The 23,589-nt window shown below is 40.8% G+C and overlaps 1 protein-coding gene across 3 annotated transcripts in view; it reads right to left on the bottom strand.

Moving 5' to 3' along the window:
- The window catches only part of LOC145981355 (putative sodium-dependent multivitamin transporter), a 133,250-nt gene that overhangs the window by 42,271 nt on the left and 67,390 nt on the right, over positions 1-23,589 (bottom strand). For all 3 annotated transcript variants that reach the window (XM_083114584.1, XM_083114585.1, XM_083114582.1), the window contains exons 4-5: positions 16,436-16,660; positions 14,854-14,969 (exon numbers count right to left, since the gene is read on the bottom strand). In XM_083114584.1, coding sequence (XP_082970710.1) covers positions 14,854-14,969; positions 16,436-16,660 — 341 coding nt within the window. The remainder of the gene's footprint in view (positions 1-14,853; positions 14,970-16,435; positions 16,661-23,589) is intronic.

The following is a 23,589-nucleotide window of genomic DNA, read 5'->3' as shown; positions in this document are numbered from 1 at the left end:
TGAGCAAGGTTCGATTCGACGTTCAAATTTTCTAAATATTCGATCTTCTGCTGAACCGTGCTTAACGTGTCTTGTATGCTCGTCAACGCACTGGCTTCAGTGTGAATATTTTTAATTTCTTCGTTGATCAACTCCAGAGACGCCTGAAGCGTAGCGATGGTGGTTTGAATGTGTTCGAAATCTTGATAAGCCTCCAATTGAATTTTTATGTTCGCGACGCTTTTGCTGATGACTTGCAGTTCGTCTGACGATGGTAGGTTCGTCATGGTATCTTCCAAAGTCTGTAACTTGGATTTAATTTCTTCCAACGTGCCGGCGAATTCTTCTTGTAATTTGGAAACAACAACATGCAAGCGTTCTACATCAATATCCTTCACGACGGTTTGAAGTTCAGAGAAATTCTTTTCGATTGTCGAAGTTCGTTCTTCGATTTCGAGTTTCAATTTTTCCAAATCTTCATTTTTCGATTGAAATTGCTGCAATTTGGCCAAATCATTTTGAAGCTTATCCACGCTCAACTGTATATTTTGAACGTTGTCGTAAGAAGGTACGTCGACATAATTTTTTATGAGCGTTTTCAGTTCGGAATCGATTTTCAGAATAGGGTCGAGACATTGCGTTTGGAGCGTAGCGATCTCCGACTCTAAACTTTTGTTTAAGGTCTCCTGCAAAGCGATCAAATCGCTCCTCAACTTTTTAATTCGGACGTCCAACATAAGAATCTCTTCTGCGTGGTCTACACGCTTAGTGTTGCCGAAAATGTCGTTAGGCATTTTGGTTAACGGTTATTTATAATAGGATAGACGATTCGTAATTCAACGAAGAGAGGAATGAGTTTGTCGTAATCTCCTAGGAGTTCGACGTATAAACAATCTCCTGCGGAAACATCGTACGTAATGTTAGAAAGCATCTTGTCGTGCTTGATTCGAAAAATGTTCTTGCCGGTAGATATTTTGATTTCGCCTACGTTTTCCGGATTCACGGTGATTTGAAGTTTTCCATCGATCGGAATTTTGTAAAAATGTAAATTGTTGTTGAAGACGTAAAACATCTTGCCCACATCGTCATCCAATTTCGTCCAAATGCTGTTAAGGTGAACAATCAGTAGACCGTTGAGTTTAGTTAACATGGAAGGTAGAAATTCATGATCTGTCGTCGTGTGGTGTACAGTCTCCATGTTGGTTTGTTTTCGGAAACCAAAGAGATTCATATTATGCTGGTTATTTAAAATACGGTCAAAGTTTTTTTGTAATGACAGTCAGTGTTTTTTGTAATGACTAACAAAATATTTTTTTTTTTGATTTTTTATGAATCTTCTGTTGAAGATGGGCATATGTTGCAGGTTTTGCTTTCTGCTAAGCGATAGTGCCCCCACGGCAGTGTGTGGATTCCACATTGAAGAACGCACCTCTTGTCGTCGCGTGCGTCCAGGGCAATCTTCCTCACTTTGTTGGTGGTCAACACATGGTCGACGCTCTGGATGCGCTGTTCTGCTCTTAAAACCGACGACTTGGTTTTGAGGCAATCCACGAAGTCCTCGAATGTGAGATGCTCCCGAACCACCTGTCTGCCAACACCCTTGGCCTTCTTGGTAACGCCGCCCTCAGCTTTGATGGTATAGGCCTTGGCGCGAAGACCTGCAAACTCGAGAATCACATCTCCGTCCTTCTCGTCTTTGAGTTTGCCAGGCACCTTCTTGTTGCGGGCCAGGATGTCGTACTGGTTCGGCTGGGGATAGCCCGAGGTGTCGAAGAGGTTAACCAAAGATGGAACTGTGGCTATATCCCCGTATGCGTCGGCTGTGCGAACGTGGTACACCAAGCTGTCCGTGTCTGTGTAGAGAAGCGAGATGTTGTGGCCGTAGTGTGGACGTAATATGTCGTAGTATGTCTCGAACATGTGGAGCTTGCTCAGATCCAGAACAGTGGCTCCAACGTAGATGGGCTTGGTGAGTTTCACCACACCTTGCCTCATGTGAATCAGAGCCAGCTGCTCGTTGTAGATTGTTCGAGACTTGAACAATGGACTTGCAACAAGCTGACGACATCGCTCTTTCCTCGTCACCAATTTTATGTCCACGCGATTCCGTACATTCTCCATGGTTTTACCAAACACTGCATTATTCATGAGCTTGAAGAAATCCTTATCAAGCTCGGACGTGGCTGCGGTGCGGTGTTTGGTGTTGAGCTCGATATATGGACGTAACCATGGAGAATGCTCGAACTTGAGGATGCGGTGAACTGTGTGGACTGTGACCCCTCGCTGCATCAACCACCGGAGATTCTTGTAGTGCAGGACGTAATTCTTCTTGGGCTCGAAATCCATGACGAGCTTCTTCTGGTTGGAATCGGGTGAACACTTGAACTCGGGTGCAGGGGGAAGATCGCAGAACAAATCCTGCAGCTTCTCGGAGAACTCAAGGTCCACCTCGGCGAAGAACCCATGTTTTGAATCGTCGAAGCTTTCGATGTCAAAGTTGGAGGGATCGGTCCACTCGAACCCTCTAAAAGGGAGTGGCTGCATCATGGAGTGCCCGTACAAGTTATTCACGTCCGTGTGCATGATGTAGCTCGACGGTTGGGTGGAGTCGTAGCCAGTAGCCATGTGATGGTTGTTGGCGCGCGCGTGCCGTTGCGACACCTGAACCATTCCACCCCGCACGGCACGTTCTACAAACAGCATCATGTCCACGTCCGAAAGAAGTTCCAGCTTGATTTTCGTCACCAGAAACATGGCTGACCACGCCAGTCCGGGGAGACTATAGAAGTAGGCGGGGTCCAGGTGGTAGATGTTCATTGCGGTCGCCCGGAACGTCTGGAACACGTCGGCGAGGAGCGTCACATCAAGTCTGAGGTAGGCGTCGTGGTAGTCTCCGAGAGTTCGACAACCTAGCTCGCGCCACATGGACTGGGCGTGATGATATTCTTCGTCGGTGATGTTCGAGCCCCGTAACTGACTGTAGAACTTTGCCTGGGGAGGTAGCGACGTCTCCGCAAACTTGGTAGAGTCGGTGACGTATTCGTAGGGGTAGACCCCCTTACGCCTGAAGAGACTGGCGTCCAAGTTTGGAAAATTCGCAGAGGTGATGCGCATTTGCTTGTCGCTAAGCTTCCCTGCGAGAGCATCGAGGCTGGCCGGGAGGAACCTCAGGGAGTCGAGGAAGCGAAGTTCGACGGTAGAGTCGGATGCTGGGATTCGAACCAACTTGCTCACACTGATGTAACGCTCCTCGTTTTGTGCCAGGACGTTGATTCTTGCATTGTCGTACCCAAGATGCTTGATCAGGTGGTGGAAGTCGTATCCCGAGCCATTGTGAAAAAACACAGGGATGAAGCGTGGGTCCTGGGCCTTAAGGTTACATCTGTTGCACCAAGGACCAACGTACCTACCGCTAAAGTGATCGTGGTGATGGACTTTACGGTTGTTGGCGGTGTACTCCTCGACGCAAACAGGGCAAGTGATGGCCTCGTCGTGTCTACGTTGATCATCGGGGGACAGTGGGAGCATAGACTTGGGGGTCAACAGCACCTTCCCTATCTTGTTGGCTTCCACAACCATCCTCTCGAGGAAGTGTTTGGCTGCGTCGGGACCACGGTACACGTAGGGCTCGGGCGCGATGTGTTGATCTCGTCGCACCACAACGTATGCGAAACTGGATGCCTCGTGGAGTTGGTAAGGGGTGGTGGAGGAAACTTCGGGGTCGGGATCGCAAGTGGACAGGGGTTTGAGGAAAGCCTCGAAATCCGCGATGATGATAGCGGGGTGCTCCACCATGGCACCGTACATGTGGAAACACTCCACGGCACCAGGTTTGGGCAAGTCTGCCAACCCAGGTTCGTTGGCTTTGCAGTAGAGCTTGTGGCGAGCGAGCTTCTCGGCAGCGATGTTGCGACCTCTGATGCGCTGGTAATCCTGCCGTTCTCGATTACGAAATATAGACAAGCACCTGGGACAAACTTCTATGTGGTGTTCGTCTTTGCTCAGCTGGCTTGAAACAAGCCGAGAGAGCGAGCGAATGAGGGTGTAATGGTGGTGGGTCTCGTCCTTGATGAGCAGAAGATGAATTTCCTGCGCACTATCGTCGTCTACGTTGCTCACCCGGATAGGGAAAACCACATTTTTGTTTTCGGTGAGGCCATAAACGTTGATGGCCAACCGAGGGTTGTGTGTACGGGCCTCGAACTTGCGAATATCCGAGACCTCCACCGGGTAGTTGATCCCAGCAATGGCATCTTCCAGCTCTGGCTCGTAGGGTAGGTAGTGGTTAACTCGGTGTGGTTGTTTTTTCCAGTGAACAGGGTGCAACGCTGCAAGCACCGACCAGAGAAAGCACTTGGCGTCTCTGTTCTGAATATTCAGGATGGCCATCTTTTCCGCAATTGCTTCTGGTAAGGGGGCGTAGCTGGAGGCGGAGAGAGGCACAAACTTTGAAAGTTTGACGCGCAGTTCGTGAGGCTCACCACACAGCGAACCCCCCGAGCCCTTGGCTTGATGTTCTTCTTGCTTTGCCACCAGCTCCTCGACAAACTTGTTGTAGATGTCCTCGAGGTTGTCGACATCCGCCAGATGCAGCGTCTTCGCCTTGGTGTTGTGGCAGAAGCTGTAAATTTCATCAGAAGGCTTCTTGTACCAGCAACGAAGCGATGCGTAGAATTTAGTGGAGGAGTGCGTAGCCAGTGCATTACTAAAAATAGAAACTATTTCTGCTCGCTTCTCCTCTAAAAAGCTACGAACATCGCAAGAGCCATCCGACAATTGAACGTAATCTCCTAATATTCCACCGAAAGCAGACCGGTCTGCTTTTATCGCAGGCTTGACGCGTTTAGCAGGTGGTGCATTGATGGAGGCTGCTTCTGCCTTCCTCTTGGTTGAGCTGGTCGACGGTTGAGCCCCAGATGTATTTTTGCTTAGACAAGTAAGCTTATGCTTCTTGACATACGCAATTGTAATGTATTTATTGCATCCGGAACACAGTTCGGTGGCAGCCAAATGCTTGCTTGGCACGCAGGTGCGACAATGTCTTGCAAAATTTTTGCTTGATATGGCTGTTTTGCACACAGGGCAACTTTTCATGGAGCGCATTTTTTTGGGTATGTTTATTTATATGTGATCGGTTGGTGGTAGAGCGTTGTCTTCTTCAAATATGTGCTTTAATCAACCCTATAAAAAAATTGAAAAAATATATAAGAAAAATATGATTGTAGATAGAAAAAAATAAATATTGTATGCATGTGTAATTCTATTTAGCTTATTTTTTGCTAGACACAAATCTTCTTCAGATTTTATTGCCCACTAATATATTTTTTCTACCAATTTAATAGAAGTGTGAAACTATGAAAATATTCTGAGACAATCTTCTCTAGAATATTCTTCCCCAAAGCTAATGTTAACAACCTGTTGTAACCTAAGCATCGTGTGTATTGCATCCGGCGAAGCCACGCTAACGCCCAAGCAGCTCGCTATTATGTACCTGCACGCTCCGGATATGCTGATGATCTTCCATCCCAGCTCGCTGTTGTGTGCCTGCATGCTCCGGTTATCTCGCTTGCTTTGAAACAAAATATAAATAAAACAAATTGTATACACCCAAGCGACCCGCTATTTATGTATTTGCACGCTCCAGATGTTGCGGGGTAGGTGTATTGACGAGGCTCACCGTTGTGTAATTTTCGTCGTCCCAAGGCTTACGTATTGTTGATAGCACACGCAGAGAGGAGAGGGAGCAAAATTGTAGTTTTTCTAGATGTGTTTGCGCCATAATACAGAAATAATAAGAGGCGCCAGCGCGTGCACGTGTGTGTGTGTGGCACATCGTTCCCGAGAGAGGTTTACAAAAGTCACGATATACAAACATTAGTGTCCCCGGGACTTGGAAGATTACGATAAAGTGCATTCGTACTTCAAAAATGAGAAAATGCATTATTTACTCATCACGCTGTGCCAGCACAACGAATAAATACGCGAAACGTAATCTACCGATAGGCGCGCGCGCGCGTGTGTGGCACATCGTTCCCGAGAGAGGTTTACAAAAGCCGTGTCCGGATTGGCAAGCGCTCCATCCCGTTCTCTCCCGTTGCTCTCGCGTGCACTCGAAGTCGCGTCCAAGTCGTCCGAATCTGCATGTCCCCTTGTAGTACGGCTGTCACTTTTCCCGCCAGGTGTCAGCCCGAACTTCACCCACCACGCTCTGGGGCGCAAACAAACATGACAATGATTTCCACCTAACTACTCACATTAAAAATATAACACGCTATTTCATCATTTACGTTTTCTGCATTCATTATCGATAAAATATTAAAATATAACTGAGTTTTACATCCTCTAATCAGTAAATGTTGTCTGTACAAAGTGAAAGTTAGAATATGGCTGCCAAGCGCAGCGTCACAGCGAGTTCAAGCGTGCATCTGTCGCGCCTCTCTGCTCTTCCCTCCGACTCCACGTCTACCGCAAATTCGGACAACAGAGATTGGCTGAGTCCCGGATGGAACAGCGCTCTAGGTGACATCTGCTGCTGATTCGGACGCAACCCCGGCCACTTCTATTAGTCAGTGTTGCCCATTCGTAGGTTAGCTTCGCCTGTAAAATATCACATGATGAAATATTCTTCAGGTAAGTTGGCAACATTAAAACCGCAATTGATGTTACCAGTGTTGTCAACTTCTATTTGTAGGTTAGCTTCGCCTGTAAAATATCACATGGTGAAATATTCTTCAGGTGATTTGGCAACACTAAACCGCAATTGATGTTACCAGTGTTGTCAACTTCTATTTGTAGGTTAGCTTCGCCTGTAAAATATCACATGGTGAAATATTCTTCAGGTGAGTTAGCAACACTAAACCGCAATTGATGTTACCAGTGTTGTCAACTTCTATTTGTAGGTTAGCTTCGCCTGTAAAATATCACATGGTGAAATATTCTTGAGGTGAGTTGGCAACACTGGCAACATCAATTGATGGCACTCAACCCGTGCACCTCCACTAGTCAGTGTTGCCAACTCCCATTTGTAGGTTATCTTTGCTTGTAAAATATCATATGGTGAAATATTCTTGGGGTGAGTTGGCCACACTGATCGCCAATTGATGGCGCTCAACTAAGCTGATTACACTAATCAGTATTGCTAACTCTTATTCGTAGGTTAGCTTCGCCTGTAAAATATCACATGGTGAAATATTCTTAAGGTGAGTTGGCAACACTGATCGCCAATTGATGCTGGTGAACCCGGCTACCTCCACTAATCAGTGTTACCAACTCCCATTTGTAGGTTAGCTTCGCCTGTGAAATATCACATGGTGAAATTTTCTTGGGGTGAGTTGGCCACACTGCGAGAAAAGCCTCAAGCAGTATTGCCAGCTCCTTGCTTGAGGTTAGGTTAGACCCAAAAACAAAAACCTTGGTGATTTTTTCAAGTGAGGAGTTAGCAACACTGTGTACCTCACTATACCTCATTTTCGGGCGTGGAACCGGTGCCACTGCTCTACTCTGTAAGTTAGCTTCGCCTGTAAAATATCACATGGTGAAATATTCTTGAGGTGAGTTAGCAACACTAAACCGCAATTGATGTTGCCAGTGTTGCCAACTCCCATTTGTAGGTTAGCTTCGCTTGTAAAATATCACATGGTGAAATATTCTTGGGGTGAGCTGGCAACACTGCAAGAAAATGAGGCTCATGCCTTACGAGAGCAAACCGTTAACATACACCGTAAAAGGCTACGCCTCGCTCGAGCTGGCAACACTGCAAGAAAATGAGGCTCGGTGAGATTCGCAGTATTGCCAGCTTTTTGCTTTAAATTAGGTTAGACCGAGATAAAAACCTTGGTGATTTTTTCGAGTGAGGAGTTGGCAACACTGCGAGCCTCACCGAGCCTCATTTTCGGTTGGCGAACCGGGGACACTACTCTACTCTTATTAACAACAAAAAATATAACCCATAAAGCACTGGGTTACAGGGAAATAAAAAAAAAAAAAAAAAAAAGACCAATTTTTCACAACAAGGCTGATGAAATTATAAGAAAATTGCCACTCATATTTTATAAGTAGGGCCCGGGACTTTATGTCCTATAAAACTGTAAAATATGTATGTAATTATGTCATATAAATTTGAAAATATGTCATAAAAATTACAAATATGTCAGAAAAATGCAGAAATATTCCCAGTAAAGCCAAAAATATGCACAACAGTACTCTCGAACTTCTCCCATACCCGATAGAGTAGAGTAGGGGATGTAATGTACCGAATGTTATTTATACTTTTGACTGGTTTTTGTGAAAAGCAAAAAAGGCAAAGAAATGAAAACGAAACTTCTTTACTTCCCGTGCAACAATGAAAGAGAACATTTTTCCTGAATAATGTTTGCATGGCTATCAATTGTCTGCAGTACAAAAAAAGTGGGGTATTATTGTTCTGTACTAAGAAAAGACCCAGGGCGAGCCTCAGCTACTGGGCAGGTCGCAGGTGGCAGATAGCGAATGGCCCCCAGATATCAGGGTTAGCTGCGAATAAGGGGAAACCCGAATAAGCAGTCCCGGACCGAGGCAAACTGCTGCCTTGCAGTGAGAGGGAGAAACCTCAAAGGCTAAGGGAAGAAACCCTAAAAGAGGGCTATAAGGGAGGCAGCCCCTCCCACAAGGCTTTGGAACTAGGGCTGATAACCCGAGATGAAATTATTAAAAGAAACTACAGAGGAGAAACCGGACTGATTAAACTGTTGACGACCAAGAGAGGGAAAAGGATAATGAGAGTGGCAACCTGGAATGTACGTGGACTTGCTGGAAAGGAGTTTGAATTAATGACGGAAATGGTGAGAGCAAAGTTGAATATATTGGCGGTCATAGAGACCAAGAAAAAAGGAAATGGATATGAACAAATAATAGAACCAAATAGTGGTGAAAGGTTCCTGATGTTTCATTCGGGCGTAGGCAAAGAACAGAGAGCAAAAGGAGGAGTGGCTATAATAATCTCCGAGGCCTACAGACATTATGTTAAATGCTGGAAATTCATCAATGAAAGAATAATCTTGGTAACTTTAACCTTTAACAGTAGCATAAATGAAGACACTACTTTTATTGCTATATATGCACCAAATGAAGATGATATAGCAGAAGAGAAAGATAGATTTTACGAAGAGCTGCAGAGGACAGTGGATGACACCATGGGAGCTGTCTTTGTATTAGGTGACTTTAATGGCAGAGTTGGAAATAACATAGAAGGAATGGAAGGGCTGTTAGGGAAATACGGCGAGACGCACCAGAATAATAATGGGAGAAGATTACTAGATATGTGTGCAGGAAATGATTTTGTAATTACGAACACAATGTTCCCACATAAAGAAACACATAGATATACAAGAGAAGTCCCCAGCCGAAAGGAAAAATCTATTATTGACTACATATTGACACAGAGGAAACAGTGGAGATTTATCTTAGATGCAAGAGCATATAGATGTTACGAGATTGGAAGTGACCACTATTTAGTAATTATGCAGTTACATGTTAATATCAAGACCAATGACCCTGGTGATAACAAAAGGAAACCTAAAGAAAGAATAAAGGTATATAAATTGAGAGAAGAGGCAAGACAAAAAGACTATCAAGAGGCTGTGAAACAAAGGGTGGAAACATTGGAATGGCCCACTATGAGAGAAGATAAATTAGAAGAAATATGGGGTTTATATAAAGAGGCAATCTTAGGAGCGGCGGCCGAAATCTGTGGAAAGTCCAGCGGAAAGCAACAACAGAGAAGAACAGCATGGTGGACGGAAGAGATAAAAGAAATGGTAAAGGAAAAGAAGCAACGGTGGAAAAAATACCTACTCACAAAACATTTAAGTGACTATGAAGCTTATAAACATCAAAGATTAGTAGTGAAGAATATAGTGAAAGATGCAAAACAACAGTCATGGGAAAAATTTGGAGAAGCAATGGAAGGAAACCTAAAAAATAACCAAAAGCTGTTCTACAAAGTATTAAAATCGATGCGAACAGAGAAGCAATGTCCTCTTAAGTTCATAAAAGACAAAAGTGGTAACCTCCTCCGAAGTGAAAATGACATTATGGAGCGGTGGAAAGAATATTTCCAAGAACTGCTTGGAGGAAATATGGAAATTGGAGAAAAGGAGAAAGAACAGACTGAGGAAGAAAAACAGCAACACCAAGAGGAGGGAGAAACTGAAGAAGAAATAACCATGGAGGAGCTAAAAAGAGCACTAAAGAAAATGAAACTAGGCAAAGCGGCAGGACATGACCAGATAGCACCTGAGATGCTTAAATTCATGGGCAAAAGTGGTCAAGACATACTACTCAAGATTATTAATCTAATTTGGAAAGCAAAGAAGATACCAGCTGAATGGGAGTGTAGTGTCATTGTGCCAATATTCAAAAAAGGAGATAATAGAGACTGCAAAAACCATTGTGGGATATTGCTATTGAGTGTGCCGGGGAAAGTATATGCGAGGATACTAGAAGATAGAATAAGGCAAGTGGTAGAGCCACAGCTAGACGAGGCACAGTGCGGATTCTGACCAGGAAGAAGCACACAAGACCTCATATTTACCATCAGACAGATCAGTGAAAAACTGATGAGATATGGAAAAGAGGCACATATGGCTTTCATAGATCTAGAGAAAGCCTTCGACACCATTCCGAGGGATGAAATATGGAAAATACTAAAACAAAGAAATGTTAGCAATCAATTAATTATAGCAACGCAGAGTCTGTATAAGAAATGTAGAAACTATGTCCGCACCTGCAATGCAGAGTCTCAAGAATTTGAGACTATAGTAGGACTTAAACAAGGATGTATCCTTAGCCCACTCCTCTTTATCACCTTAATGGATGATGTTATTAAATCATGCAATGGGAAGGTACAGAAATTCAAGCTGGGGTATAGGTTTTTAAAACCAATATATATAAACCATTGTGCCTTCGCCGATGACATATTAATATTGGGAGATTCCGAAAGTAATTTACAAAAGAACGTGAGAATCTGGGAAAAAGAGTTAAAAAAGAGGGGCATGAAGATAAATGATAAAAAAAACTCAGACCATGATGATGGCACGACAGCCAAATATACATCAGATTGCTTTGAATAATGGAACGACATTAGAACAGACTACAGATTTTAAATACCTCGGGGTTATAGTGCAGCAAGATGGTAGAATAGATGGTGAAATTATAGCTCGATCCCAAGCCTCAGGGAGAGACTTTAATGCGCTAAAGAGAAATTTCTTAAATAATCCATTAGTGACCAAAAATACGAAAATCCGTGTGTATAAAGTGATATATTTACCTACATTACTTTATGGTAGTGAAACCTGGACATTGACAAATAAGCATAGGAGTAAAATACAGGCTTCAGAAATGAGATTTCTCCGTAAAATAGAAGGGAAAACAAGAAGAGACAAAATTAGGAATCAGACCATTAGAGCTAGCCTGGGCGTATCACCAGTGCTTGAGAGAATCGAACAGAACCAGTTACGATGGTTTGGGCACTTACAAAGAATGGAGGACTCCAGAATAGCTAAACAAGCCTTGAATGCAAAGATGCAAGGAGCAAGACCACGTGGGAAACCCAGAAGAACATGGGAAGAAGGTGTGAAGGCAGCTGTAGAGGCTAGAGGAGGAGAGTGGAGGAGAGCAAAGGAGCTGGCCCGAGACAGAATCCGATGGAAGACCCTCTGGGAAACCTCAACACCGCAAGGTAGAAGAGGATCGACTAAGTAAGTAAAGTACTAAGAAAAGATGGCACCTTTCTTCCTCCGCAATTTCCATATCCTGCCATCGACAATATGTTGTGCTAAAGCTACGAAGAAAAAATTATGAAATAACCGATTATTTGCGAGAGAATTACGAAATTATACAGAAATATGTTTTATTACGTACAACAAAATTGAAGAAATATGTTGTAAAAATGCGAAATTGGTGAAATATGTCAAAATATGCTTTGTCAAGTTTGTCTATTTTGGCTGATTTTCATCAGATATGTAAAGATCTCGCCCCAATATTAGATCCGAAGCCAAATGAAAAATATGTTATAACAAAGTCCTGGGCCCTATTTATAAGAGACTGCCACCAGTAGAGGAAAGCAAATGTGGCTTCTCTTTCAGAGTAGGATTAATGCTTGCCTATTGTACACAATAACAGTGGTCTCACTTCAAACATAACATCCTGTGCTCAATATGACCACATTATGCAATATGTAGTAAGAGCTATGGTTTCCAGTTGACCAGAAGTTTTGAAAAGGGGGTGTGGAAGAAGATTAAGAGGTGTGCAAGCAGGGGTGCCCAGAGGGGGCATTCATGACGTGCCTGCATCATGGGAATTCTTAAGGGGGGGGGGCAACATTTTATAGTTTAGCTACCAATTCTATATAGCTTCACACAAAAAAGGAAGGGGTGAGGTCATTTCATTTGATTGGCTTGTTATTGATTTTTAGTTATGGTTGTTATTATGTACAGTTTTTCTACCTACCTGTGGGTGACCGCAGCGATGGGGTTGAAATAAGACACCACCTCTTATGCCTTTAGAATCGCTTTGGAAAGAGGAGGGGGGGACTTACTGCGGAAAAATTATTCATCTTGAGTCAGATATTTTAAAAGTGGTGCAAAATGACGAAATTAACAATATGTTTGCTGCAACAACTTTGCAATGTCAAAACTTATCATTTACGTAAAGTGTTATTTTAATCAATGTCAAATATACATGTGAATGTCCATATTGTAAACAATACCTAAAGTAACCATATATTGTTTAAATATGTCTGCATTATATCGTTCCGCAAATTTGGTCTGACCAAAATAATTGAAATATATAATTCAGCATAAAGGCGGGTAGGGGGAATGTTCTACCTTTGGGGGGTGCATCATAGACCTTGGGGAGGATCAGGGGTGCCCACAGGGGGGAGTATGGCGCAGGTTGCGCCATCGAAATTTGGGGGGGGGGGATTTTTTCCCTTCAAATAATATAAAATTCAACATTTATATATTCTTCCAAAGTATGTGTAAAAATTTTACACAAGTGCACCATATTTAATCCATTAGATGAAGAAAAGAAAGTGTTTAAGGGTATTATCGAAGGGAGGAGGTGGGAGAAATATTCACCTCCAAAATATTAGGCCTTATTTTACACATGGGTTCTGGGGGTATTCTGAATTAAACGTTGGGGGGGAGGGGAACAGTATTATGACGGGTCTTAGATTATGACGGGTATTTTAGTTAGAGGGGGATTGAGCATTACATTGAAGGGGGTATCCAATTCTTGGGTATTACTATTGTCTTAGACTGTTGCAAAATTCTGGTGTGGGAACTGAGAATTAATTTTTTGGAGGAGGCAATATCCACTCTTCAATATTCAATATCAACAGTAAGTCTAAAATTGGCATGGAAGTCTCGATGGTAGGATTGAGTATTACATTTAAATGGGGAGATAGAAAGCTTTTGATAAAGTGTTAAATCTTAGGTTGTCAAGGGATTTCTATAGTGGACAGAGAGAGCTCGAACATTACATTTTGAAGACTGTATTTAGTGACGTTTAGACACCGAACGTGCCAAAAGAGAATCTGGAAAATAGTAAATATCGCGGGATCCTAAGAAAGTATTGACACCCCATTAAATTAATATTCTTGTAAGCCTGCAAAGAGATGGATAAAAAAATGTCTTCCTTGCTTCACTCGCAATAGTGTGTTGCAAGAATGCGTGTTTCTTTGGCGCTTTGCTCAGGTGAATGTGAATATTTATACTATAGGTAGGTGCATTACAAGACATAAGCGATATTCTCGATATTCATTAATAACATCACTTAATGCTTAGTGTTGGTATACTGCTTAATTTAAAGCAGGTGCATCATTTGGAACAAAAATAAATTGAATCCGCATTTCGAACTTCACGTCACAGAAAAAATTTACTTTGACAAGTTAAATTTGCACTGAAGACAAAATCCACGTAATTATTGTTATGGGTTACTAAAATAATTATATTTACGCCAAGAAAACGAGGGGAGGGTGAGTTCTTTGAAAGTGGAACGTATTATATTATCGTCCTGAGTTTTTCTTTGTGGGGATTACTATATGGTTTGAGTGCGCAAATTTGGGGAAGATGCATGATATGATTTTGGGGGGGATGGGCACCCCTGGGGAGGATGGGCACCCCTGTGTGCAAGTACTCCTTCACAACACCTTGGTGCACACCTGCCAGCAAAGAAGTGTGTGGTCCCTTCAATGTGACCAATCCAGTGTTCCGGAAATGCATACCAACCAGTAAAATTGGGCATGTCATTGATTGTACTTGCAGTCAATTCTACCATTTCACCTATGGTGCAGAACTTCTCTGATACCATGTGGAATAAAAGTACTGTAGAATAACTGCTTTCCACTTGGCATGCTTTCCACTTGGCATTCATACACTGACATTTACTGTACATAGTTAATAATCACTAAACAATCATATTATATTTTAAAATTATTCCTCTTGCAGTATACGGTCATTACAAGCATAAAAACATAGTTTTTCGTTGTGACGTTTCAGGAAATATAAATATCTGAAATAAAAATAAAACGACTCCCTGTTTTTTTTAATTATGTTGCTATATTACAACAATGTAACATTGACAACATCCATTGTATAACGGATTCTTGTGTTTATTTAAAAAATTCTTAACTGTTATAACTATATATTTAGTACAACCAAAAATAAATGTCTGATGAAGGGAGCGTGTGTTCTACTGAAACATCACAACGAAAACTGTGTTTTTATGCTTGTAATAACCGTAGACTACAAGATAAATAATTCTACAATGCAAGCAATACGTACATACAAGAAAAACTATATTTTAAAAGAAACGAGAGAAGAGAATTTTATTTACTTGAAAAGCTCTATCCTGTGGTGTTCCTGAGCAATCTTCCACACAATGTCCAGTCCGCCAGCATCAATCGATGCCATAATAACAACACTGAGTATGGCTGCAAACATTAACAATGACTGGGAAAAAAAAGTTCATTTTTATTTCATCAAATGATATATTTTTTTAGATATAACATTTCTTTATTGAACATAAATTTCCATATTTTTTTCAGACCATATGGCACACTCTTAATTTTGAGATGAAAATTTAGAATCAAATTATATCACACTTCACGATCAACTACCAGTAATTTAATAGCACAAGGATTATCTATTGCATTTTGTTTTCACCTAACTTAAATGTGACACAGCATAAGAATATCTTCTGTATAGGCGGCATTGTACAGAAATTTTCTCTATGTCACTAAAGAAGAACTTTCCCTGCCTACAAGTCCTTAAGGGCATTTACCTGGTAGCCCTACAATGAGATGGAAACTGGATATTGCTAGTTTTCACTTCAGGATGCATTAAAGGACCTCCAGATGACAAGACATTGTTAAATTTTAGACAGCATAAAAAATTTTAAAATAAAAAAAAATGTTGGTAATTTTGAAAAAATAAAAAGAGAAATTATAATGTACAAATTGTACCTTGCCTACTCCATACAATAAATTAACAAAAAACTAGAGGTGGACATCAGTACTGAAATAAAATTTGCCATTCAATATTCTACTGAAATGATATAAAATAAGTTAGCTGAAAAACAAGAATGGTGCACTAACTTCTTCATCTAGTGTATGTAACCAGGGGAATGTAACAAATTTTGCCTTTAAAACCAAAGAAATTGCATATTTGCACATTTAATTTATAAATCCAAGGCATATTCATCATACCTTTATATTCATACAGGGCGACAATTAATGAACTATATGAAATAAAACAGTCATAATTTCTGCCCCGCAGCAAGCATGACAAGCAAACAGCAGGTAGCGCATCAAAAACTTGGACAGTTGCCACTGCTTACGGTGTAGGTTTTACCCGTGTAAGGTAATAAATAGATTTATTATTAATTTTTATAACCGCACCATTCATTTATAAACATGCTGTATATATATATATATATATATATATACCTGATACGTTTTACTTCAAAGGGCCCCAAAAATTCAGTAGAAGGTGGGGCCCAGAGGCAATTATCCCTTTTGCCGTCCCGGACTGGAATACCGATTCGATTCCTGACGTGTGACATTTCAAATAATGATGTCAGTAAGCAGAGAACAATGCCTGCTTCGAAAAAAACATAGTTTTATTCCTTAAAACAACACACGATGTAGAATTAAAAAGTAATTAAAATAGCGGTGGACAATTTATATATATATAATGGATAAAAGCAAGGAGGGCCAAAAGGGCTAAGTAAAAATCAAAGAAGGTAAAAGGAAACACTCACCGGACAGTAGAAAAATTCAAAATTTTCTACTGTCCGGTGAGTGTTTCCTTTTACCTTCTTTGATTTATATATATATATACATACATATAAATAAAATTCACACACTGCTTGAATGTACACGTTGAGTGAAATACAGTGTAATTTCATTAAATCTTACCTGAAAAACATCAGTTATCAAAACCGCTTTCATACCACCTATTGTACAGTAAAACGTGCACACTGCTCCCACAGAGAGGATGGCACCAATTTTTGAAATTCCTGTGACTGCTGACAGTGCTAGTGCAGGTCCATACAAAACAATGCCCATGTAGAGAAGCATTTGTAAAGAAAACGCAGCTGAAGCCAGCAGACGAGCTACTTTGCCAAATCGCCTCTCTAGGTACTGAAATAAATAGAATCACAAATAACCAATGACAAGTACAAATATTGAATTTCCTGGAAATTAAATATCGCCACATTCCAGGATGATCATGACTTAGTTATATTGGAACCAGTACGTTAAAAAGCACAATACATGTAAAAGTAAAATTCATATCCCAACTATATAACTCTACAACTTAAATTATATTAAATTTGTTCTTCACCTCACCAATTCCTGATTCTTCTAAAAATATAGCTGTGATGAAAAATAAGAATAAAATGCAATATTAACTTCGAAGAAAATTTAATCATAATTCACCACATTAATGTCAAACTCCAGTCTCACTTTTGCCACATATACAGGGTGGTGCAAAACAACTTAAACAATGCTTGGGTGCTGGAAGATGTCATAAAAACAAGTAACTTTTCCCAATAAACCTTACCACGAAAGTGCTTAATTTCTGCGCTACGAGTGCTTAAAATATATCCTGTATGTATGCAACCGAACACATCAAATGACCGCTCTGACATAACTTCCAGGGGTGCACGGCAGGGTTGCCACTAGCGTCAGTTGGCGGTCTTACCTGAGTGAAATACAAAAGAATGATGACACTTGCGATGTTGTAGGAAGTATTTGCAGTACTTACAAATTTACCAAAGCAAAGGATTTCCAATAAATTAGGACTGAAATTCAAGAGTGTTCCTTCTAAAAAGTCTCCATGGTGTTTCGACAGTCATGCAATATCAATAATCGCAAGAGAGGCTTGCGACAGATAATGAAATCGACGAATGAAGAACAAATGCTAACATAATGTGCTCTCTGCCTTGTTTTGAACAAGCAGACCGTAACAATTTCTTTGAAAATTATACCTTAGCATGTAGCGTAATTCTAATAGAGTCAGTCACATAATACGGGAGCGAGCCCCTAAATGAAAAAAAAATAATGTTATTGGCTCTTGAAATAAAATGAAAAACATCATTTAAACATACATTGTAGTGAAGGCTGACATTTTCCAAAGGCACCCAAGACGAGCTTCTGATACGCGGATCAGTTTCTAAGCTAATCCTCGTGTATTTCTCATTTTACTTAACCTTTCTGCCTTTCCAGGCAAATCACAACCATAACTATGAATGACCCAGTGACACCTTTGTCCAGGCAGGAACTCGAATCCGAAACCTTTGGTAGCTAGATCATGTTCCGATCATCTAACCGTAATCGGTTACTTTGGCGGCTCGAGAAAATTCCTTTGCAGGATTCTATGTTGTCTTTTGTTTTCTCACTGTGCATTCCAAGCACCCTATACAGCTCGGCACTTGACGTAAGTGTGCATAATTTGGTATCATTTCCTAATAAGGATTGATTGATTGATATGGTTTATTTATTACCTTTGCATTTTTGCTACTTTTGGCTAATCGCGAAGATGAGGATGAGTGATCATATGATGAAATTGATGAAGGACCATTCACAAAGATCATCCATTTGCAGGCCAAGATTCTAACCCAGAACCCCTGGCATCGTACGTGCTGTGAGGACCACTCCACCACAAAGACCTGCTCTTAATAAGAAGTTGATACCTTTATTAATTTTATTCTGAATTAATTTATCTTTAAACGACGTTTGTAATTGCAAGAGCCAATTACATTATTTTGTTTTCAGTAAGGAACTCGCTCCCGAATTATGTGACTGACTCGATTAGAAATTACGCAACATGCTAAGGTATAATTTTCAAATAAATTGTTACAGTCTGCATGTTTGAAACGAGGCAGAGAGCACATTATGTTAGCATTTGTTCTTCATTCGTCGATTTCATCATCTGTCGCAAGCCTCTCTTGTGATTATTGTCAAAACACCATGGAGAATTTTTAGAAGGAACACTCTTGAATTTCAGTCCTAATCCTACAGTCGGGATGCGCTAGCAACCGGCGTGGAACCACCTGCTCTGGTAGTGATGTGCCATTGCCGGATTGACCTACTTCAGGATTTTCGCAAGCCCACAGAGACACGTGTAGGATTAAACATCTGGTTAAACAGTCAACAACAGGACACTTCCACAGGGGTTTATCCAGGATTTTTCCCTTGGGGGGGTGTTGGAAATTTTTGAGGGGGTGTAAGTTTGTGGAAGTTAAGTGCATATTTTGGACCGTTTTAAAAATGATCGCTCTAATTCAATTTGTTCATGGATGTTTCTAGAGATTAAATCCCCCCTCCCCCTTCCTTACAAAACTTTGGAAAATATGCTTGGCGCTTTTGAGAGTTTATCTTATACTAAATGAGAGACTCTAGGGAATTAGGAGTCACGTGCCTCTTTGCCTTAAAGAAAATGAAATAACATGTGCAAATATACGCATGGCATGTTAACTGCAAAAGGAAGGCAAGGAATTTTTCACTTCTAAGTTGAGGAAATGCTTTATTTTCAATTATTTAAAAATTGAATAGCATTTATTTCACTATCCAACACAAAGAGCACAATGAACCAAACAAATTTTCTCTCTCCAAGTTTTTCAGCAGGCAGTGGCAAGCGCCGTCGTGCCCTCACTGGTGCGCCTATGGTCAGATATAAATTTGGGACTTAATGTAAATTAAATTTATTTTATGTTTAATTCCTTACACTCAGGCCCGTAGCCAGGAATTCATTGTAGGGGGGGGGGGCAATGTCAATCCTAGAGGGGGCAAATTTTTAATATATTGTTTCGCATTGGCAGATATAGCAGGGTACACAGAGGTACTTGACCCCTCCCACAAAAGAGATAAGTAACAGAAATGGGATGATATCTTGAAACTGTAACGGACAAAAAAACAACTTCGAGCAACATCAAATGGCATTTTTTCGATAATGACCTTTACAGATTGCCAAAGATTATAAAGTTTAACATAAATAGGCTAATAGGGACTGTATCTACTTGATATTTACAGATTGATAATGTTAATAGACGATTAATGGGCCTCTCTGCAGAACTGAATAATTGAGCCCTTTATAAATCATGCTTCATAATGATTTCCTCTAGTTTCCAGTATGCAAGATTTTTCCGCACGAAGGAATCTAACGAGAATCCAACAACACCATTGCGTTGTGTTATGCAAGAAAAATCGAATTAATTAAACAATAATGGTTACATATTATCTACACTTTGATGAATTGTGTAAAAATTTGTAATACATTTTTTTTGTACTTGCTAAAACCTGGGTCCCTTAGTCAATTACGGACTCTATTTCTTTCAAAGGAGACTCTTGCATCACTACAGACAATGTTTGCCTACTGGTTACGTTAACCATTTTGCAAAATATTGTGTGAATTGTATTATATTATAGTTGAATACATATTTTGACACCTGCCAAACAATAGGGCCTCCCTGATGGTGCAGTGGTAGCGTCGTCGCCTTGTAATCAAGGGGTCCCGGGTTCGATACCCGGTGGAGGTACATGGTGGTTTGGATCCAACTTTAAACTGTAGGTCCAGTCCCAATTAGCCTTACTGTGCATAAGGTGGACTTAAAACACCAAATCAATCAATCAATCAAACCTGCCAAACAAATAGGCATACCTTGATTGTTCAATGACTTCTTGGATTATAGTGTCATCACTAATATTTCATATTAAGTTTCATAGAAAGAAATTGTTTTAATAGGGCACAAATAATTTTAAGGGGCACCATGGCATTCTCTTTAACATTTTTTTTTCATATAGATCGTTTAGCTCCCAGGGCCGACTCCCACCGCCCCAGCTATGGCTCTGAAGTTGAACTATAAGAAGAGAAGACATTGCGAGCGAAGCGAGCAAGAAAATTTAACGAAATGTATTTTTATTTGTATAAAATTTGAAATCGAGAGGGGGCAATTGCCCCTTGCAAGTGCCCTTGGCCGTCTCGAAGGAAAATGCAAGGAACTCGTAAAAACTAATTCCATCATGAGTATCCAATTGTCCTACTATTCTTAGATTCTTCTAGTCTTGTTTTTTTTACTTCAATGCTTGCTTCCCCTAGAATGGACTTCCGCCCAAGGTCGGGATGGTTGGGGGGGGGGGGGGGGACAATGCCCCCTGCCGCCCTGTGGTTGCGGCACTGATTATGAGTGTCTCTTCATCAATTTCACGTCATCATTCATTGTTACGATTAGCTATAAGTGGCAGAAAAGCAACGCTAAGTAACAAAAATCAAATATTCACTCCCTCTCTTTACCACATGAATCACTATTATTAAAAAGGAAATTTTTGCCTCCCCAATCCTGATACGACATTATACTGAATCCCCCACACCTTCATAAATCGCAAAATCAATAAGTGTCTTTGTTATGTTGCTAGAGTAATTGTAAAGATTAGTGAGAATTCCGGGTGTTCTATATTTTTCACAGGGGGGCAAAGCAGGTTCTCAGGGGAGCAGTTGCCTCCTGCCCCCCTCTAGCTACGGGCCTGCTTACACTTCCTTTGCTTTCTCTGAAAAGTTGAATAAAATTAAACATGTCATTATGTCAGGGAACCGACTAGATACAAAGAGAAAGACATTTTTTACTAAAGCTATATCTTTGCAAACTGACAATAACTTTAATTTAATAGGGTGCCAGTAATTTCACAGGGCACCACGACGTTAACGCTTTTCTATTTTTATCTGTTTTGCTTGTTCGGCACCCCATTTGTACTTAGCGCCCAGGCAAGCACCACACGTGGACCCTCCCCCTTTTACAACTCTCTTTCTAATAGTATATAATTTCTTTTACAAAGGCAAGAACTCTTGGAGCCACAAAAATGGTCATCAACTATAGACGTGAATGAATCACTTAGGTTCTTCATGAAATACTTGCCATTTTATATCGAATACTCTGTCAGTAAATTTTATATTGGTACTTTATGAATAACGGTTGGAGGAAATTATACCTACATATAGTGTCACTGATTTTCTACTCACCACTTTCGGTTTCTTTCTGTCTGGTTTTTCATTTTCTCTATCTTCTTCAGACAGTTTTGCAGTAAAGTGTCAGACATTGTTATACACTAAACAGAACAACAACACACGAACGGAGATGCTACACTGAGACTGACCTAAGGCATTTGACTGTTCTTTTCTCTACCACTCCAAAATCATTCATCTCGCCAAGTTACAGAAAATAGTGTTGCTAACCATAGTAACAGAATTCACTACAAGGAGTCGAACCTGTATCTTTGAATTTTTTCCCTTACTTTTATCGTACATTTTTCACATGCAAGAATCGAAAGGAAAATGCAACAAAATGTCAATTTCGTTGACTCAGGGCTTGAATAATTGAATTTACGAATCTGTAACGTATTTAAGAAATATATAAGGTATTCAAACGTTGAACTGTCAACACTGTGCGCAGAATGTGCTCCCTGGAAGGAGGGCGAGAGGTCAGTTTGACATTTTCCAGATGGTAGTGTTCCTTCCCTAGAGCTGACTGAAGCCTTGTCAAAGGAACTGGTGTTTCCAGGAAATGACCATGCTGCACATTCCACCCTCCTTCCTTGATACTTTGGTTTTAGGTGATCGAAAGGTCCATTGGACTACGCTTCTTCAGCTACAAACGATTTCTTTCTGTTAATGTTGAAGTATTGTTATTCTATTGTTGATATCAACATCCATATTTACACCCCCCCTACAGGGGGGGTGTTCCACTTTTCTGCTTGGGGGGGTGTTCACCAAAATTTGGGAGGGTGTTGGGGGGGTGTTAGGGGTGTGTGGATAAATCACTGCACTTCCATTGTTCTCATTCTCAGCAAAAACAACTGATTCTTTAACTACTACTTCTGTTCTTTCATTCATTTTTTATGTTTTTACATACAGGTAGCTCAAAGCATTAATTACACATGTACCAAATGTATCATTAATGTTTAGGAAATCGAGCAATTGCCAAGCGTTTCGTTGTAATTTACTGAACTCTGTATTGCCAGAGCCTGTATTGTCATGTAGCTTCCAAAATTAACTCACTTCACACACCCGCATGTGCCTCCCTGATGGTACATTGGTAGGGTAAGCGTCGTCGCCTTGTAATCAAGGAGTCCTGGTTTCGATGCCCTGTCGAGGCACATAGTGGTTCGGATCCCACTTCCAAATGTAGGTCCATTCCAGATTAGCCGTAGTGTGCATAAAGTGGACTTTAAAACACCAACTCAATCAATCAATTCACACACAATTGATTTGTTTGCGATAAATTCTTCTCCATACTACAGTAACTCAGTTCTGTGAAATTCTGTTTTAGAGGTGAATTTTTGTATGTTCCGCAAAATATATTTTAAAAGCAAACGTGTTAATGAAAAGAAGTTGTACGTAATTTGTTTATACGTAATTCGCCCTAATTTTCAAGAAATACATTTCATTTGTACGTTCTGAAGCTTCAACAATCGCAGTGTGACAAAGAAGGCAAAGAGAGGCGGCATGAAATCAAAGGAGAACGATTTGCCACAGTGTTGTTCATAACACAAGATGCATTTTCTTTGTTGGTAATTGTGATACGATACAACACAAGTAAAAAGATGCCGGTAGCTCATGCTTGCAATGTACCATAATAAAAACACAACAAAGGTTCTTTCAGTGAAGGTTTTCGGTTGCTGTGTAGAGCAGGAAGAGAAAATGTTTCATGCTTGCCAGAAAGTAAAATTCACACGGGAAGTTAACGCTAACCTACAAGAAACTTCAGATTCAAACTTCTAGATTCGTTAATTTATCACTTTACGACGGAAATAACATATTAGCATACTGATACGTACGTGCTTAATTTCACATGATGTTTTATTTTTTCCCGAGCTTGCCAACAGCTGATTAGTCTGTCCGCCTGTTTGTGCGAACGTGGCAACACAGAAAACCCCCAGCCACATGGCAGCCAACGAGGAGACAGAATTTGGTCACGTTCTGCCATTCTGCATTCTGATTGCACACCGCTTCTTATCGCGGACCGACTGTAATCCTAAATTTGTAAGTACTGCAAATACTTCCTACAACATTGGAA

Source organism: Lepisma saccharinum, chromosome 29 (genome assembly GCF_977018435.1).
Source record: "Lepisma saccharinum chromosome 29, izLepSacc3.1, whole genome shotgun sequence".
NCBI classification, from domain to species: Eukaryota; Metazoa; Arthropoda; class Insecta; order Zygentoma; family Lepismatidae; genus Lepisma; species Lepisma saccharinum.
This window is presented reverse-complemented; position numbering and strand designations above follow the sequence as displayed.